The sequence below is a fragment of the Salvelinus namaycush genome, chromosome 25 (assembly GCF_016432855.1).
Source record: "Salvelinus namaycush isolate Seneca chromosome 25, SaNama_1.0, whole genome shotgun sequence".
Classification (NCBI taxonomy): Eukaryota; Metazoa; Chordata; class Actinopteri; order Salmoniformes; family Salmonidae; genus Salvelinus; species Salvelinus namaycush.
The window spans coordinates 20,146,958-20,167,877 of record NC_052331.1 but is presented as its reverse complement, the minus strand read 5'-3'; the positions used below and the strand labels follow the sequence as shown (position 1 = coordinate 20,167,877).

Below are 20,920 nucleotides of genomic sequence, written 5' to 3'. Positions count from 1 at the left end.
CCTCACTGTATTTATGTTGTTGTAATGCTGCCTTTTGCTTAGAGAAGTGCAGAAAAATGTATTGGATATGTACATGTACGTATGCTAGTTGGAACAAATAATGTGTATGTTTGATGTGTCAAGTTTAATTTATATTGTATGGGGATGATTGTGGTCACAGTAGGTCTAATACTGCATGGTTTCCCAAAATCAGTCCAAAGGCCGCCCCTGGGTGCACATTTTAGTTTACGCCCTAGCATTACACAGCTGATTCAAGTAATCAAAGCTTGATGACAAGTTGATTATTTGAATCAGCTGTGTAGTGCTAGAGCAAAAACCAGGGGGGGCCTAGGACTGATTTTGGGAAACCCTGCAATACAGTACAGCACTCAGGGAGAAAGTGTAACACTGCCATCTAAAGACAGAGGATTTTAAGGCATTTTAATTAATCCAACAATTCATGCATATCTCTAATTGGAATTCCTATTAATATTGAAGAAAGTAACATCTTTATTCAATTCATTGAGCATTTTCAAGTTTTGCATGGCACATCTCAACTGTTGCATCTTTAAAAAACTATACTTATACATCTGAACTGAATCAGGAGGGCCATCTGCAGACAATCTGAATACTACAGTGTATTCACTATATCAATTACTGTGCTTATATTCTATTTAAAGTAGATCATGTTACCATATTATGTTTTGTTTGTTTGCTTGTATGATTGATTCCATTTTTCTAAGATGAAATGGATCAGGACTGTAATACTTCCTGGTAAATTTATGAATTGTGTGCCTTTTCATAAATAGACATTTATGAGAAGGCGAAAACCTACATAATTTGGCTGGTTCATAGAGATCTATAAAGAATGTATTTCTAGTAGGGAGATATATGAGATGATGATATGCAAATAGCTATTGTTCTGAGTTATCAAGTTTTGTATAACTTGAAAGCTTTGTCATATCATGGATTACACCCTCCTTTCAAAGTACCATTTGTTTTCAGTAATGTACAGTACAGTAGGCTTATGTTAGTTCATGATTGAGATGTCAGGGCAACTGGAAAAGTTACTGCACTGACACTCCTTGAAATAACACCAGCTCATTCACCAAGTCATCTGTAAAACCTCAATGTCCATTTGTATTTTTGTTGTAATTATCTTACATTATTTTGTACAGTTAGCTCTATCCTACTCATATCCTCAAATCAATACTGACAACCACAGCGTAATGTAGGTAACTCTAGGGTCAATTCCTCATCTGCCTGCTTTGTGTGATGTTCCCTCCATACCCAATTTTCTTTGGTTATTTTAAAGGTATGTGACCATAGTCATCTTAATTGTAAGTCAACATAACTTGATAGTGAATGAGTAGTAACTTATTGTTTCCAATAAGTTGATTACCATATGCAAGACAAATAAAATGTGCTCATGTGACCCTGCCTTTGTAATTGTGTGTTTACAGAGTGGTCATCAAGATTCTTATTTTACATGTCATGGACATTTTCAATAATAAGGTGAATAGACCAAACGCACACAGTATGAGAGCAGAGAACAAAAACATGTTTTCTGGGGCAAATGTGCTAAATTCCCTTCTATGGAATGGCACTGTAGTAGCCCTATCTAGGAACCATCCAACCAAGTCCATCGGGGAGCTCTCAATTCAGTGATAATCAGTCAATCCCTGGCTGTTGTCAAATGAACACAACATAATACAAAGCATTAACCCAGGGATATGTTTAGGGGAAGTGCTTTAGTGATCATTGAATGATAATGCAACAGCAATAGATGTACCTTACACTTGGACCTAAGGTTCAGAATTCTCTGTTTACTTCCTGCATGCAGGATTTTAGGAAGAAGGAGGGGCTGATTTGCACACGCTAGTCTTCTAACAATAAGGAAAGGTTTAATCATTACACTTGGAAGTCAGAGGAGTGAGGTTGAAGAAAAGTGGAATATGTTTTGAGTGAGGTGGGTTTCTTAGCATTCATAGCCATGGTTGTCAACTGTACTGCAGACATGGAATGTAAGTCACAGAAAATAGAGGTTGTGGTGGCAACTGCAGAGAAGTACATGGGATTACGAGGTTTTACTGTTGAAGATTTGCAGAGGGTGTTGACTGGTAGTGGTCTATCCTCTCAGACTGTTGGCCTGGAGTAAGCTTAGATAGGGTTAAATGGTGAAATGGGCTGGTGTTAAATTTTTTTTTAAATTATTATTATTTTTTGTGAGGGTTATGAGATGGAGTTATGTTGGGATGCCACTGCGCTGCAAGCAAAGTTGGGAGAAGAGGAATATTGGGACAGGGTCACTAAAAGGTGGATTTTTGAGGAGGAATCAAGGGGGAAAAAAGAGGTCAAAGAGAATGAGGAAAGCAGAGGTTGGATTTGAGGAATATGGCAATTAAAAAGGGAGATGGGGTGTTGTAGAAGATTGGTGTCAAGTGCAAACAGAGTGAGCTGTGTTCCAGACCAAGCTCTGGAGGTGAAATGGAAGTGAATGAGCGTGAGTTAAGTAAGGTGGAAGGTGTGGTAAAGCTCTGGCATCAGTGGACATGTTAAAAATCTGGTCTAGTAGGAGTAACATTTTTGGAGAAAGTGGATCCTTGGCTTTTGGCAGAATCATTTGTGGTTTCAGGGTGGGTGAGAAAGGAGTTGGGTGCAGATGAGTCAGTGAAGGTAACCTGTAGTGGACTTGTGATAGTTGTGTGTGGTTACCACAGAAATGGAACGTAAATCACAGAAAATAGATGTTGTGGTGACAGCTGCAGAGAAGTATTTGGGTATACGAGATTTGACTTCAGAAGAGTTATAGTGTGTGTTGAGTGGTGGTATCCCGTCCTCCCAGGCCATTGGCATGGTGCAGGAGTAGATGGGGCAAAGTGGTGGAATGGGATAGAGTGTTTTTAATGAGTGTAGGGTTTGTTTGTGGTTTATTTTTATTTAAATTGTTATTTTTATTTATTATATATTTATTAATATATATTTATATGTATGTGTGTGTATATATATATATATATATATATATATATATGTGTGTGTGTGTGTGTGTGTTTGGATGCCAACCGCCGTTAAACTCCAAGAAGAAGAAAATAAGAATCATGCGCAGTGCCTTGTGCAAGTTGACCCTCGTGAACAAGCATTAGTACTCACAACAAAGTAGCAACTAGCAATAATTAGCACAACAGCAGCACAATAGGCTATCAAAGTCAAGTTTGTTGTCTCATCTTTCCTCGAAATTGTCACGGTCAGGAAATCTTTCTGAAGGCATATTTATTTTGTTGCTTACGATGAATATCTTTGTTGAATTCTGCTTGGTGTCGTGCAAAGTTCTCTGGACTTTTGTGTTGGCTGGAACGAGATGGCTCGTGCGTCCAAAAGAGAAGAATGTAATGGGTCAGGTTTGTGTGATCACTGGGGCAGGAAGCGGTCTTGGAAGACACTTTGCCAAGGAGTTTGCCCGAAGAGGTGCTACGGTCATCCTTTGGGACATAAATTGGGAAAGTAACGAGGAGACTGCTGAGATGGTGCGACAAATCTACAGCGACATTACCAATAGGAACCCCGAAGGTTGGCAAACTGCTGCTTTATTCAATTATACTACTTTATTGTTAAAGGGGAAATCATGAGTTGCTACATCAATGTTTGGACTTATAAATTAATATGTACCCATTGAATAATATAATTTATACATTACATGCTTCATGGGCTTAGTTTAACTGTTGTCATAATCCCAAATGTAAAGTAACACTGTATAGAATCAAAACATGGTTAAAACTATAATGTTGATATCATGGATGGTCCTTGCATTCCTAGCTCAATGAATTTGAGTGATTACATTTATCCAGCCCCATCCCTCAGCTTTTTACTGAAACTGCTAAATTACCCTTTTAAAAGTGCAATCCAGTATTTATAGCGTTGGTCTTTTCAATGTAGACCTCTTGATCAAAGAAAAGCCTGTGATTCATATTATGATTTACATTACAACCCCAAAACTAGGACATAATCCATTCATGTTATTGTGTTGTCATAGGACACTTAGGTAGGCCTGCACTATTTAGTTTCAAATTATATGATGGTCAAATATGTATCTATTCTAATTACTTTAACCCTAAAGATTGAGGGATATCACAAAATAAAGTGCTGTTTGTGTTTGCAAATGTTACGGAATGCACCTTGAAATAATGTTCCACTAAACCAGACAGGGACCATCTCCCCTCCTCTACAGGTTCAGTGGATGGTGAGGAGGGAGATGTATCTCAGATTCAGCCCAAGGTCTACACTTATCTGTGTGATGTAAGCAAGAGAGAGGAGGTGTACTTGACTGCAGATAAGGTGCAACGTGAAGTGGGCAACATTGATATCCTGATCAACAATGCTGGGGTGGTCTCAGGACGTCACCTGCTGGAGTGTCCAGATGAACTCCTAGAGCGCACCATGATGGTCAACTGCCATGCTCACTTTTGGGTCAGTTGCACTGTACTCAATCTGATCACTTAGTTTCACACGGACTAGTCCAGTGACAATGAAGTGTATTTCCAAAGGAGATGGGATAGACCTATATGAAAATCTGCTTAGGACACATTTTTACACTATAATATCAATTGTCACTTGCCATGCAATGTTTGTATTCTTACCGTAAGAATTCTTTTGGCATGTTTTTTAATTTCAGACTACCAAGGCTTTTGTTCCCAAGATGCTTGAGCTGAACCATGGGCACATCGTGACAGTAGCCAGCTCCCTGGGTCTGTTCACCACTGCTGGTGTTGAGGTTAGCAGCATATTCTCCACTGATAAAGCTACAGTATACCTTCCTACAGTATACCAGAGTATTTTATCTGAAAACTCAGGTCAAACCATTATCTATCGCAAATTCTGTCTTTTACCAGGACTACTGTGCCAGCAAGTTTGGTGCTATAGGTTTTCATGAGTCCCTCAGCCACGAGCTGAAAGCAGCTGAGAAAGACGGGATAAAAATGACGCTGGTCTGTCCTTTCTTAGTTGATACTGACATGTTCAAAGGGTGTAAAATCAGGTTGGTAAAGTGTTACATTTAACAAGTGTATTCAAATCTGAACACAATGCTAATTTATTCTTGGCATCATCAAATATGTAATCATGCAAAGACACTACAAACTAATTGATGACTACTTCTGTCCCATCAGGAAAGAGATTGCCCCACTCTTCCCTCCGTTGAAGCCAGAGCAGTGTGTGCAACAGGCAATGAGGGCTATCCTAACAGACCAGCCCATGATCTGTACACCTCGGATTATGTACATGGTTAGTTTCATGAAGACGTAAGTAGTACACAACATGAATATTGAGATACCCAGGTTTTGTCAAACAACTCTATAGGTGAACTTAATGACATCCTTGTATATTCTCTGATTTTCCCTCCTCTTGCAGGGATTGTGTCACCATCAAATGTATATCATGGGAGCCATAGCTTTATGCGCTTACTGATCATTTATTAATTTCTGTATCCCTGGCTATTTCAGTGTCTTGCCCTTTGACGCCATCGTTTGCATGTACCAGTTTCTTGGAGCAGACAAATGCATGTACCCATTCCTGGCTCACCGGAAGGAGGCTATGAACAACAATGAATCCAAGCTGCCTTCCACCCAGCAGCTGCCACTGGAGAAAACATAATGTTACATATACCCTTTGAAACTCAGATTTATCAGGTGGAGATGTTTACCACATTGTCCCTCTGGAACAAACTACATATGCTGTGTACTTTATTAAGGGTTCACATTGGTTCTTTTGGTTTCTTGAGACCAGTTTTTGTATTTGTTTTAAACATAATAATTGACAGTAAATGTGTAAATGTCATTGTTTTGTAGACACTCACTGTGTATCCCTATCCCGCGCTTTGTTCCATGGTGGCCGGCTTGATCATTCCTCATGCAGTGCCTTATTCTGGTTGCCTTTGAGTCATTAAATAGCTTTTTGTATTTTGCATTGTATAAATGAGTTTTGTGTAGAATGTCTTCATTTAGAAAACAGATTTTTGGGAAAGAGTCCTTTCACTCAGAAGTGCCACATGTTTTTGAATGTGAACACTTCCTAGAATGCTGCCTCTGTTGTGCATAACTTGTGTGTTCATTTCTGGGGATTCTTCCAGGCTACGACATAGCTGAAAGCAATTTATCTGTTTGGGATACAAAAGCTAAGCAATTAACAGTGAGATACTCATCTGCAGACATGTGCAGTCTGTGACAGCACTGTCACTAACCTAAACAGAATAACTATTTCTATTATTACCTTTTCAAGACTTCATCAGTCCTTGACATAAAACTATAGACAGAGGACTGCGGTTTACAGAGACTAATCTACCATGGCAGTCATTCACCTATTTTTCCAAGTATTTTTATTTTTTCAGAACTGTATTATATCCTAACTGTACATGCAAAGTATCATATGCAACAGCTTCTGCACTTGGAACTCCAGTGAGATGAACCACTGCAGTTTTCTTACATCATTTGATTGTCCTAATTAGTCAACAAAAACACAACTTTGACTGAGGTTGTATTCATCAGAAAAAGCCTAAGGACATTTTGCAGCTCTGATTATCAGTAGGGAGATTAAGTAACTGGGAACCAATTTTATGAGTGAGCTGTGCTATTGAATCATAACTTTTCAATATTAAACAATATAGGTAATAAAATATTGCAACTTATAAATAGCCTGCATATTTGATGCTGACGATTGAGGATCAATTATCAAATTTTATTTTTGACATTTGTGAACTTGTACATATATCTAACAAGGAATTTTATTGTGATATTACTGCCTCATGCAGGAAATCCTGTGTGTACCTTGGCACAGAAGGAAGAAGCTATAGAGAGAAATAGTAATGTCATCTTTTTGTAGGCACTAACTTCGCCATGGTTTGTTGGATAAAGCCTATTGAGGAAAATTAATGGTGTTTTTGGATAAATGCTGAAAATAAGGTCTGTGGTAAACACAGAGATAATCTTCAACAGCTAACTTAACTTTTGTGAATTTTAAAGAATTTATGTATTAATAAAAAACAAATCACAGGGCTTCACAATTCATAAAGGTCATGTTTACTGACTGCAATTATCTCATAGAACAAAACGTATAAGATCTCCTAAACCTGTGTTCATCTCGGACCTTATTTTCTGCATTTATTCCAAAACCCTATTTGTTGTCCCTTCCCAGCTACTGTAGCTAGTTTCTGCTTGTGGCTGTAAACTTCAGCAAGAATTTGAAATTTGTCTGCCAAAGTTGGGACTTTTTTTAAATGCAGACGTTAATGCCGTAGTTGTACATGTTCAGTGAAAATCACTAGCCAACAATACATGTGCTGAGGCAGACTCGATGTTGCAGGACTCTTGAGAATACTGATTGGAATATGTTAAAAGATTCATCCACCCAATACTCATTCATCAACATTGAGGAATATGCATCGTCAGTCACAGGCTTCATTAGGAAATGTGTTGATTATGTTGTACCCACAATGTTAATCTGGACATACCCCAACCAAAAACCCTGGATGAACAGCGATATCCGTACTATGCTGAGAGCCCATACTGCAGCATTCAATGGTAGCAGAACAAACCCCAATGACTCGGTGGCACGCTACGTGTTCAAGGCAAGCAGGTACGAGCTCCATTAGGGATGTAAAAAGACAATACAAACTCAAACTTGAATTGATGTTCAACGACACGCAATGGATGTGGCACGGACTACAAACTATCACGGACTACAAAGGCAAATCCAGCTGTGTGGTGCCCACTGAAGCCTTCCTCCCAGACGAGCTTAACACATTCTATGCTCGCTTCGAGGCATACAATACCGAGCCATCCAGGAAGACGTTCGCTGCTCCGAACGACCAGGTACTTTCGCTCTCCGAGGATGGTGTGAGGAAAACTCTCAAAAGAGTGAATACTCACAAAGATGATGGCCCAAATCAAATTTATTTATATAGCCCTTCTTACATCAGCTGATATCTCAAAGTGCTGTACAGAAACCCAGCCTAAAACCCAATGCAGGTGTAAAAGCACGGTGGCTAGGAAAAACTCCCTAGAAAGGCCAAAACCTAGGAAGAAACCTAGAGAGGAACCAGGCTATGAGGGGTGGCCAGTCCTCTTCTGGCTGTGCCGGGTGGAGATTATAACAGAACATGGCCAAGATGTTCAAATGTTCATAAATGACCAGCATGGTCAAATAATAATAATCACAGTAGTTGTCGAGGGTGCAGCAAGTCAGCACCTCAGGAGTAAATGTCAGTTGGCTTTTCATAGCCGATCATTAAGAGTATCTCTACCGCTCCTGCTGTCTCTAGAGAGTTGAAAACAGCAGGTCTGGGACAGGTGGCACGTCCAGTGACCAGGTCAGGGTTCCATAGCCGCAGGCAGAACAGTTGAAACTGGAGCAGCAGCACGGCCAGGTGGACTGGGGACAGCAAGGCATCCCTGGCCATGTCCTCAGAGTGTGCCCTGACCAGCTGGCTGGTGTCTTCTTTGACATCTTCAACCTGTCCCAGGCTATAGTCAAGGAAACCACCATTGTCCTAGTGTCCAAGAAAAACAAGGTGACTTCCCAAATGACTCACCCGTCATTATGAAAGGTTGGCCATCAAGACCAGCATGCCAGGCACACTGGACCCACTTCAATTTGCCTACTGCTCCAAAAGATCCAAGGAAGATGACATTTACATCGCTATTCACACGGCCGTAACACGTTTGGCCAAGAGGAACACCAATGTGAGAATTCTGTTCATTGACTATAGTTCAGCATTCAGTTCGCACTCTCCCTCTCAAACTGAACAAGACATCAATAGGCCTAGTCCGCATACATAGATATTGCCTTTTTATTTTACAAATAAACTATTATTTTCAGAAGAAACCTTTGACTCGCCTTCTGAAGTGCCACCGTACACAGCACAGCCATTGGTTAGGAAGTACAAAAGGCTTTAGGCCTACATCAGCAAGAGCAGGGCAGGGCAGGGCAGGGCTCATGATTGGGATAGCCTATCCATTGCAGTGTGTAATACAGTATAGCCTAGTTTTACACCATCCCAGCAGCGCAACAACTCGGGAAGGAAGTACATTTTTTTCTTCTAAATATAACTTTGCCCTGTGCTTATCTGAGCATGGTCTTCGTATAGCCTCTGCCAATTTTTTGTTATTTCTTTTTGTTGTTGCATTGTCGAGAAGGAACCTGTAAGTAAGCATTTTGTTGGACGGTGTATACCATGTGTGTGACTAATAAAACTTAACTTGAAACTTGGCCACATTAGCTACCGCCTGCGACATGTGATAGTCTACAGCTTACCGTATACTTCCCAGTCAAAACATTTTGGGCATATATTATGACTCAAAATTCAAAAGGCACTCGCACATCTGAGCTATCTTTGTTGCAGGTGCAAAAAAAAAACTTTGACGAAGGCCTTGAGGCCGATACGTAAACCTTAATAAAGAGCAGTGACACTACCAAGAGCAGTGTGCGGGTTTCTACTTTTTCCACATATATTATGACAACATTTTGTGATGATTTGGTCTTCGGCAGGTTTTTTTTGGCTGTTTGTGCACACAACATTTCTTTTTGAGGTAAGTCGAAGTTCGGTAGCCAAAGTCTATGCCCCTTCATCTATGATTGGTCTACAGTACTACTCCTAGTAGGAGTGGGAACATGAAGTGTTTGTTATTATTCAAAGAGTGACGACTAGTTTTCATGCGCTTTTTTTTACTTGAGAAATACTGCACCAACATCTTAGTTAGGTGTAAAATTGTGCGACTAAGACCTCTGCAAAAAAATGTCAAAATGAATGACAGATATCTTGATTTATCTTAGAAGTGTTTCTGGCTATGCTGTTGCTAAGGTAGCTCAAGAGGGACAAACAACAGTAATATTGCCTGGGTTTTTTTCTTCATTTTTTAATCAAAGGTCTTTAGGGAGTATGCGAGCACAGACGTTCACTTAGCCTAGCCGCATTCTGCTAGGAGCAAACCGAACCTATGTATGTGGATGCCATACAGCTGCCCGGTGAGACGCAACTGCTGCCCAGTGGGATGCAACTCACATCGGCAAAGATGCTCGATACAACACTGTTGCTATGGTCATTCATGCCGGCTTGTTATGTTAGCTAATTGGCCTGTCACGGGGACATCCAGATGGTGACCAATACTACAGGTTAATTCTCCCTCGCCCATCAAAATAAACATGACTTTCATGCTGCAGTGCTGTTGTTTCCAGCTAGCCAGCCCAGCATATAAACTAGCTAGCTAGGAACGGCTGCTCAGGACGACTGCTTGAACTGAATTCATTTGTCTCCACACTCGACTCTCAGCTGCACAACATACAACATCAATTTGGTCACCAGGCGTGTCTGTGGGTTTATAATATATAGTTTACAATTGCACTTTCATATTAGTACATCATTTTTCTTTATTTGAACTAATGATAGCTAGCTACCAAGTGGCTGGACCAGTTTTCACAAAAGTGAATGATGTGTAAAGTCAAGTTCCCTTTCAGTCAGTCAACTTCTGTACAACATACTATCGGAACTTAGGCTGAAAAATCTAAACGCACGCCTGACAAGGCCAATGAAATCCGTGCCTCGCTGGAAGACCCACATTCCACAGTTGATAAGCGTGAGGCTCGGATTCATTGCTTCAATTATTCCGCTCTTCACCTCAGTGTTAACAGGAACAATTCACATTATGAAAACAAACAATTGGAACACGAGACTGTCTTACATTGCGCCAACTCGTTCGGTCTGCCAGCTATGGTTGGAAACCGTGTATTAAAAAACTACATTTCCAAGAATCAAGTTACAGAGTTTGTCTAACTACTTAAGGTTTGGAGATTAGCTGTTTTGGCCCTTCCTGTTGAACACAGAACGAGGAAGAGCTCGGTTTGTTGTTTTTAAAAGTCTTTAAAAAAGGTTTGGTTACTAGCTAGCTACCTTTTTGAGTTTGGATCCTGCAACACGGTTGGCATCAATTGCTGAGGAGCTGTTAGGTGTAGCAGCTAGCCTAGCAGCTAGCAGGGTTTTCTTGAGGGCTTGAACGTAGCCCGTAAAACGGTTAGCCTTTGTGTCTGGGACGCGGATTGTCCCGGGCTTGTGGCTGCTAGACCCCTGCTGTTTGTTGTTGTTGTTTTTAATCTTCCCTGTGACCTGCCCTGTCTGGAACTGCGAGGAGTAACAGTGTAACCTATAGTTGTTACCATGACAAAGACCAAAGCCGGCTGGAGTACTGTTGAGGACAGTGTTGTTTCGCTATCACAGGTGAAGGATCTTTTAAACAAACAAAAAGAGTTCTACAAGCAGTTGTTACAACAACAATAAAATAGCTTCAAGTGTTTTGTCCAAATACTGATGGAGTCAACAAAAAAATGGACGACCTAATGTAACAGTATAACTTCATGGCGTCCCCTCGCCCCGACTTGGGCGCGAACCAGGGACCGTCTGCACACATCAACAACGGTCGCCCACGAAGCATCGTTACCCATCGCTCCACAAAGGCCGCGGCCCTTGCAGAGCAAGGGGAACCACTACTTCAAGTCTCAGAGCAAGTGACGTCACCGACTGAAAGGCTGCTTGCGCGCACCACCGCTACCTAGCTAGCCATTTCACATCGGTTACACTAACCAGTGGTCCAGGACCTGAAGAACAATTTGCAGTTCTCCCAGGGTCAGCTCGATGAGTTTAAACAGGAGAACGGCAAGATGACAGAAATCAGTAAGTCATTAAGGGAGGACATCAGTTCTGTATGTGAATCCATGATAACAATGACAGAGAAATTAGATTATATTGAGGGACAATCAAGGCGGAACAACATGGTTATGGACGGAATTGCAGAATTTCCACATGAGACCTGGACAGAGTCTGAGGACAAAGTGAAGGAAATTATCTTGGAGAAACTGAAAATGGACCACAGGAAGATTGAGGTGGAGCATGCCAACAGGACTGGGAAACCCACCTCCGGCCCAGGTGACAGGCCCATGCCGATAGTTGTCAAGTTCCTGAGGTTCAAAGACAAGGTAGCTGGAAAGAGACAGAAACATATATCTTCCTCAACAAGGACTATCCTGAAGCTGTGCACCAGAAGAGGAAAGAACTGATCCCAGCCATGAAAGCTGCCAGAATGCGCAGGGACATTGCTTACATCCACTATGACAGGCTCATTGTCCACCCTCCCTCCCAAAAGCCTGGAAGGGATGAGAGAGCCAAGCCTAGGGGTTAGTAGCTTCAACCCTGCAGCACACGCACACACATACACACACCAGCTGATTAATGGACTGCTGAATGTAAATTTGTTTCTCTTGCTTTGTTTGCTCTTTTCCATGTTATGTCTATCTCTGATAAGCTACCCAGGAAAGGGATAAAAATAGCCCTTATTAAGATATGTAGCCATAGAAATAAGGTTCATGAAATCAAGAACTTGCTAACATCAAATAACATTCATATACAGTGCCTTGCAAAAATATTCATCCCCCTTGGCATTTTTCCTATTTTGTTGCATTACAACCTGTAATTTAAATAGATTTTTATTTGGATTTCATGTAATGGACATATACAAAATATTCCAAATTGGTGAAGTGAAATGAAAAAATAACTTGCTTCAAAAAAAAAATATATATATATATATATATAAAAAAACGGAAAGGCGCATATGTATTCACCCCCTTTGCTATGAAGCCCCTAAATAAGATCTGGTACAACCAATTACCTTCAGAAGTCACATAATTAGTTAAATAAAGTCCACCTGTGTGCAATCTAAGTCTCACATGATCTCAGTATATAAATACACTTGTTCTGAAAGGCCCCAGAGTCTGCAACACCACTAAGCAAGGGGCACCACCAAGCAAGCGGCACCATGAAGACCAAGGAGCGCTCCAAAACAGGTCAGGAACAAAATTGTGGAGAAGTACAGATCAGGGTTGGGTTATAAAAAATATCCGAAATTTTGAACATCCCACGGAGCACCGTTAAATCCATTATAAAAAAATGGAAAGAATATGGCACCACAACAAACTTGCCAAGAGAGGGCCGCCTACCAAAACTCACGGACCAGGCAAGGAGGGCATTAAATCAGAGAGGCAATAAAGAGACCAAGATAACCCTGAAGGAGGTGCAATGCTCCACAACGGAGATTGGAGTATCTGTCCATAGGACCACTTTCAGCCATACACTCCACAGAGCTGGGCTTTATGGAAGAGTGGACAGAAAAAAAGCCATTGCTTAAAGAAAAAAATAAGCAAACACGTTTGGTGTTCGCCAAAAGGCATGTGGCAGACTACCCGAACATATGGAAGAAGGTATGATGAGACTAAAATTGAGCTTTTTGGCCTTCAAGGAAAAAGCTATGCCTGGCAGAAACTCAACACCTTTCATCACCCCAAGAACAGCGTCCCCACAGTGAAGCATGGTGGTGGCAGCATCATGCTGTGGGGATGTTTTTACATCGGCAGGGACTGAGAAACTGGTCAGAATTGAAGGAATGATGGATGAAACCTGTTTCAGTCTTCCAGAGATTTTAGACTGGGATGGAGGTTCACTTTCCAGCAGGACAATGACCCTAAGCATATGACCCTGCTAAAGCAACACTTGAGTGGTTTAAAGGGAAACATTTAAATGTCTTGGAATGGCCTAGTCAAAGCCCAGACCTCAATCCAATTGAGAATCTGTGGTATGATTTAAAGATTGCTGTACACCAGCGGAACCCATCCAACTTGAAGGAGCTGGAGCAGTTTTGCCTTGAAGAATGGGCTAGATGTGCCAAGCTGATAGAGACATACCCCAAGAGACTTGCAGCTGTAATTGCTGCAAAAGGTGGCTCTACAAAGTATTGACATTGGGCGAGTCAATAGTTATGCACGCTCAAGTTCTGTTTATTTGTCTTATTTCTTGTTTGTTTCACAATAAAAAATATTTTGTATCTTCAATGTGGTAGGCATGTTGTGTAAATCAAATGATATAAACCCCCAAAAAATCTATTTTAATTCCAGGTTGTAAGGCAACAAAATAGGAAAAATGCCAAGGGGGTGAATACTTTCGCAAGCCACTGTATTAGCCATTTCTGAGACTCACTTAGATAATTCATTTCATGATACATTAGTAGCAATACAAGGATATAACATCTATAGAAGAGAAAGGAATGCTTATGGGGGAGGTGTTGCTGTACAGCCAGAAGAGGACTGCCCCCCCCCCCCCTCAGAGCCTGGTTCCTCTCTAGGTTTCTTCCTAGGTTCCTGCCTTTCTAGGGAGTTTTTCCTAGCCACCGTGCTTCCACATTTGCATTGCTTGCTGTTTGGGGTTTTAGGCTGGGTTTCTGTATGCACTTTGTGACATTGGCTGATGTAAAAAGGGCTATATAAATTGATTTGATTTGATTCAGAGCCATATCCCTGTAATGCTTAGAGAAGAACTTATGTCAATTGTTATTGAAGTGTTGTGGTTGTCGGTTCACCTGGCACATCTAAAGCCTTTTCTACTTTCTACTTTCTTGGGGAAGTGAATATTGACTGGTTTTCATCAAGCTGTCCGCTCAAGAGGAAGTGTCTCACTGTAACCAGTGCCTGTAATCTTGTTCAGGTTATTAATCAACCTACCAGGGTGTTTAAAAACACTACAGGAACAAGATCATCCACATTTTTACTAATACTGTAGAACTTTGTTTTTAAAGCTGTATCCGTACCCATTGGATGCAGTGATTGCAATATAGTGGCTATATCTAGGACAGACAAAGTTCCAAAAGCTGGGCCTAAAATAGTGTATAACAGATCATACAAATGATTTTGTATGATGTTAAAAATATTTGTTGGTCTGATGTGATTAATAAGGAGCATCCAGATGCTGCACTTGTGGAATGTATTAAATTGCTTCTTCCAATTATTGATAAACATGTACCAGGTAATACACTGACTGTTAGAACTGTTAAGGCCCCAGCGATTGATGAGGAATTTGAAAAACTGTATGGCTGAAAGAGATGGAGCAAAAGGAGTGGCTAATAGGTCTGGCTGCACAACTGACTGGCTGACTTACTGCAACTTGAGAAATGATGTGACTAAACTCAACAACAACAAGAAGAAACTGTATTATGAAGCCAAGATTAATGATATAAAGAATGATGGAAAAAATATTTGGAGTACTTTAAATTTAATTACGGGCAGAAAGACAAATTCAATTCCATCTTTCATCGAATCAGATGGCTTATTCATCACAAAACCAGTTGGTGTTGCCAAATATTTTAATGATCACTTCATTGGCAAAGTGGGCAAACTTAGGCAGGAAATACCAACAACGAAAAGTGAGCCATCGTACTCATGCATTAAAAAAAACGAATAATGAAAGAAAACATTGCACGTTTGAATTTTGTAAAGTTAGTGTGGGAGAGGTGGGAAAATTATTGTTATCGATCAATAATAACGAACCTCCTGACATTGACAACTTAGATGGAAAGCTACAGAGGATGGTAGCTGACTCTATAGCCATCTGTCAAATCTTTAATCTGAGCCTAGAGGAAAGTCTTTGTCCTCAGGCCTGGAGGGAAGCCAAAGTCATTCCGCTACCCAAGAGTGGTAAAGCGGGCTTTACTGGTTCGAAACGCAGACCTATCAGCTTGCTGCCAGCTCTTAGCAAACTGTTGGAAAAAATTGTGTTTGACCAAATACAATGCTACTTCTCGGTAAACAAATTAACAACAGGCTTTCAGCATGCTTATAGAGAAGGGCACTCAACATATACTGCAATGACACAAATGACTGATGATTGGTTGAAAGAAATGTATAATTTGATAATAAATAGATTGTGGCAGCTGTACTGTTAGATTCAGTGCAGCCTTTGATATTGTTGACCATAACCTGTTGTTGAGAAAACATGTGTCGTTTCAACCTCTGCCATATCATGGATTCAGAGATATCTATCTAATAGGTCTCAGAGGGTTTTCTTTAATGGAAGCTTCTCTAATGTCAAACATGTAAAGTGTGGTGTACCACAGGACAGCTCTCTAGGCCTTCTACTCTTTTCTATTTTTATCAATGACCTGCCACTGGCATTTAACGAAGTATGTGTGTCCATGTATGCTGATGATCGAACCATATACAGTGCATTCGGAAAGTATTCAGACACCTTGACTTTTTCTACATTTTGTTATGTTACAACCTTATTCTGAAATTGATAAAATTGTATTTCCCCCCCTCAATCTACACACAATATCCCATAATTACCAAGCAAAAACTGGTTCTTAGACATTTTTTCAAATGGCCAGCTCTAGGAAGAGTCTTGGTGGTTCCAAACTTCTTCCACTTAAGAATGATGGAGACCACTGTATTTTTGGGGACCTTCAATGCTTCAGAAATGTTTTGGTACTCTTCTCCATGTCTCTGCCTCAACACAATCCTGTCTCGGAACTCTACGGACAATTCCTTTGACCTCATATCTTGGTTTTTGCTCTGACATGCACTGTCAACTGTGGGACCTTATATAGAATATTGTCAAATCAATTGAATTTACCACAGGTGGACTCCAATCAAGTTGTAGAAACATCTCAAGGATGATCAATGGAAACAGGATGCACCTGAGCTCAATTTCAAGTCTCATAGCAAAAGGTCTGAATACTTATGTAAATAAGGTATTTCTGTTTTTTTTTTTTTTTATTATAAATTAGCAAAAATTTCATAACTGTTTTCGCTTTGTCATTATGGGGTATTGAGTGTAGATTGATGAGGGAAAATGTCACGTGTACTCCTGCTCCACCCGTCCGGCGCTCAACATCGCCAGATTATTAGGCACACCTGCCACCATCGTTACGTGCACCTGCACCTCATGAGATTCACCTGGACTCCATAACCTTCCTGATTACCTCCCCTATATCTGTCACTAACCTATTGTTTCTGTTTCATGTCTGTACGCTATTCGTGTTTCTTGTTTGTTCCATGTTTTATTTATTATAACATTTTCACTCCCTGTACTTGCTTCCCGACTCCCAGCCTACACATCACAGAAAACAATAATTCAATCCATTTTAGAATAAGGCTAAAGTCAAGGGGTCTGAATACTTCCCGAATGCACTGTATTAGCGATCGCACAATTTAATGTGCATCCCGCCACCTACTGTGCGGGATGGAAACACGATTCCCAAAAAATGGAACAAACTACCACACTACCCCCCCAAAAAGAAATAAACTAAAATAAACCACACAACTTTTCTTGTTTGGTTTAGTTTAATAAAACAGGGCCAGTCGCCTGCAAGCTGACTTCGTTTGTCAGTTGGACGGTGTTTCCTCTGACACATTGCTGCGGCTGGCTTCCGGGTTAAGCGAGCGGTGTGTCAAGACACAGTGCAGCTTGGTAGGTTATGTTTTGGAGGACGCATGGCTCTCGACCTTCGCCTCTCCCGAGTCCGCTGGAGAGTTGAAACGATGAGACAAGATCGTAACTACCAATTGGATATCACGAAAATGGGGAGAAAAAGGGGGTAAAATATATTTTTTAAATATATAAGAATTCATAATAATAATAATAAAAATAAAACAGATCTGATCCCTACAGGCTCAAGGGGAATCTGGGAGGGCGGGTCTTCCGGCAGCAGTACCCCTTGCAAGTCTTCAGATGTAAAATCCTTAAGTCCCAAAAACTTTTCTGCCGCAGCCACAATAATGTCCAGTTTCTTAGACTTCTTTGAGACTTGTGCCGTTCAGTTCATAACTGTGACAATGAAATCCACCTTTTTAACACACAGGGTATCTTTTGACTGGCAGTAAACATTTACTATAGGCTGTGGTGCGTCCACTACCATATCTTCAATAGCATCACTTGTTTTCTCAATTCTTTTAATCAGATCCGCATACGAGATTCGATTGACCGCTCTAACATTTGCCACCTCAATCTCCTTCACCCTTACAAGGCACTCTACACACCGTTCTTCAGTAGACTCTGTCCATCTGCACACACTTGAAACATGGCCAAATCATTTACAATTCTTACCTGCAATGGTTTGGGGACAAAAGCTCTTACAGTATATATTACATAACCAAGCTTCAAATGTGTAGGTATCTTCTCTTTAACAAAAAACAACAGGACCGGCCGACTTTTTTCTTTATTTAAAAAGCGAGTCAGATGCCGGATATCAACCACACCAGGAATTCTCTTCGTGTATTCAACCTGAACATCTGTCGTCACTCCCGAGATTGAGATGACTTCGTTGACGGGTGCTCTATTCCGAAGTTCAAAACACAAAACTTCTGTTGTCCAGATTCTTTTGAGGATCACTGCAATCTTCCTATGTTCTTCAGAAATACAATTAATCAAAATAAGACCACTCCTAGTCACTCAGACAGACTCCACTTTTCCCAGCGCATACTTCACCATTTGACACCTCAAACGGGCCTCTCAAATATGCATTCTTACCCAACAAACGCATCCAACAAGAAGCGATTCATTATCATTCACACACTTATCAATTTCCTTTTTGTTCCAGTTTTCGATACTACTGTTGTCCATTCAGAACATTCGTCTTCACCAACTTTGTTCAACGCCCTGCTTGATTCGAACTTAGCATCCACTTCTGCCATCTTCCTTCATCCTGGATAGCGCCATTGATCTATCTCTATTTTTAAGTAGTCCATTTTCTTATTCACGATCGCCTGATCTCTTCTGATGACCCGGTTGGACATGAGGGTCACCAGGAGGGATTAGCCAATGAAGTTGGAAGTCCCACCCAGTTGACTACATTAAAATGGTGCGGCCTTCTGGCCACTAGGGGTTTCTATGGTCCCGTGTCGGTATAGCCTTTCCCACTGAATAAGAAAGTGGGTTGGGTTTGTAGGCTTCTGTTGTGTATGCTAGTTTCAGTTAGCTAGCTAGCTAGATAGTTAGCAAAGAAGCTAGCCAAGGTGGCTTAACTTTATTATTTTAGAATGTTTCAGCTTTACTTTGCACGTGGATTACGTACTGGTATTTCGCAAACGTTTAGAATCCAATTTGCTGCCCTCCGATATGGGAGGCCTGCTTCTCACGCGTGCATAAGGCTGCCATTGAAGACCCGAGAGCAATTGTATCACACTGTCAAAAGGTCGTTTCTCAATGATGCGTCTAACAAGGTATGTGGCTTTATTCCTTTCTCTCTCAAATGTATCAGCTACTTCCATTCAATGCATATATGTCCTATTAGCCACTTTTTCCATATGAAATGATGTTATGTTCGCTAGCTGACTACCTAGTTATTGGCTCTGCGTTCGATAATTTATCAATTACTGCTGGTTGAACAGGCCAGTGCGTTAACTTTTAAAGTGCATTAGGTATTCAATTAATATCGACAACTCCTGTGCATGATTGAATGATGCAATATTATAACCATTTCTTCAAGACCTCATTCTAAAAGGTAATTCTTAAATGGAGGTTATTTAAAGGGATACATTCTTTGTTATAAATTGTAGCAGACATTGAATGGAAATAAATAGTTTCCCATTTGTGTCCATCTCTGCCCAGGTACAGTTAGCATCTATACAGCGGATGGTCCGCAACTTGTCTACATCCTCCACCTGCCACTCTGAAGAGGGGAAGCTGATCTATTCAGGGAGCCTCGGCAACGCTGTTCGAGGTATTACTTTATTATCATCTCATTATTACCATCATCAACATCGGTGATATCACTGCATAACTAAACATAAATTGCACCTTTTTAATAATACTGTATTTTCTGTCTTTGTTGCAGGTGTGAAGATGTTCTCCTACACCAGTAGCGGGGCCAGCCTATGCGTGATGCCATACATCCTTCTGCAGACGGGCATCGGTGTTCAGAGTCTGGTGCTGAAAGGTGCCTTCTGCGGTGTCATCGGTTTCTTTACATTCCTGACTCCCATCCTCCTCCACATCATCACCAAAGGCTATGTGGTCCGCCTGTACCACAACCAGGACACTGACACTTACACAGCTGTCACTTACAATGTCCTCCTGATGGAGAAAAAGACTGTGTTCCGTCAGAGTGAGGTCAAGATACCGAGTGTCAGCAAAATGTTAACCACATTCTATGCCGACAAGATGTCGATGCTTGTGAACCCGATGCTGTTCCCACTTCCTCATGACTATAATCACCTCATGGGTTACGATAAGCCCTTTTCATTTGATACGGAAGACTTGGATGATAATCCAAATAAAAGTTAATCGATTTCTACAGATAATGCCAATAGCAGTCTAAACTGCTGAATGGTGTGTGTGTACGACTAACTTAAAGTGTAGTTGCAATAGCATATTAAAGAGAACCATTGAAATGTTGGTGACTAGGAAGAGGTGATGTAGAGGAGTATTATGGTTAAAAAAAAAAAAGAACAAATCTATGTCATTGCTGGAAAAGTACATTTCACCTGACATGACTGGTTTTATTTTTATTTTTTTTCCCCCTGCTTCAAACAATGCCTCTCTTCAGAAAAACACTGCCAATTTTCTGATGGAAAAATTACAAGTTCCTACTTATGGTTTGGGCACTGTCTAGCAGTTTGTATATTGCATGAAAACAGGAGACCAGCAGTCAATCAAGCCATTGAGTATCTTTCAATTTCAGTTGCAATAATTACCATGCTGTTTCAAATCCTGGTTATTGTTTTAAGTGTTTTGGCTGCTTATGGACAGAGATAGTTTCTGAAAAGCAAAGCAATCAAAGCCTGGTATACTTGGCATGGTAGGACGGACAGCACTTTCCATGTGCGTATCTAGTGTGACCAAATAGAGAAGAATGTACAACTTTTTATAACATTTAGATAAATCTAGTAAGGTAATACCAGAAATACTAGGTGTCTGGAAGTTGTGTTTGCTATATTTAATCTGACACACTTTTACCAGGGGCAATGTATACATTTTCTGACAATGTCACCCTGCAACAATGGAATGACAGTATTTGCAGTTACCTACTCAGTGATTTCATGTGAGAATTTAAGTTGATTTATTTTTCAATATACATTGTAAACACTT

At 40.7% G+C, this 20,920-nt stretch overlaps 2 protein-coding genes across 3 annotated transcripts; both read left to right on the top strand.

The window, feature by feature from the left end:
• Positions 1–3,103: 3,103 nt before the first annotated feature.
• Positions 3,104–5,942, top strand: LOC120019975 (retinol dehydrogenase 10-B-like). Of its 2 annotated transcripts, none has more exons than XM_038963388.1 (6): positions 3,104–3,546; positions 4,205–4,443; positions 4,649–4,747; positions 4,866–5,011; positions 5,142–5,273; positions 5,475–5,942. In XM_038963388.1, exons 1-6 carry the CDS (start codon positions 3,267–3,269, stop codon positions 5,623–5,625), a joined length of 1,047 nt encoding a protein of 348 aa, XP_038819316.1. In that variant the 5' UTR covers positions 3,104–3,266; the 3' UTR covers positions 5,626–5,942. The 2 variants fall into 2 exon arrangements, with proteins under 2 accessions (XP_038819316.1, XP_038819317.1); XM_038963389.1 differs by having other exon boundaries at positions 5,142–5,256; positions 5,475–5,600.
• A 12,799-nt stretch (positions 5,943–18,741) lies between these two features.
• Positions 18,742–20,920, top strand: tmem70 (transmembrane protein 70). Its single transcript, XM_038963416.1, has 3 exons — positions 18,742–19,053; positions 19,442–19,553; positions 19,668–20,920. The coding sequence occupies exons 1-3, from the start codon at positions 18,871–18,873 to the stop codon at positions 20,114–20,116; spliced, it is 744 nt and encodes a 247-aa protein (XP_038819344.1). The 5' UTR covers positions 18,742–18,870; the 3' UTR covers positions 20,117–20,920.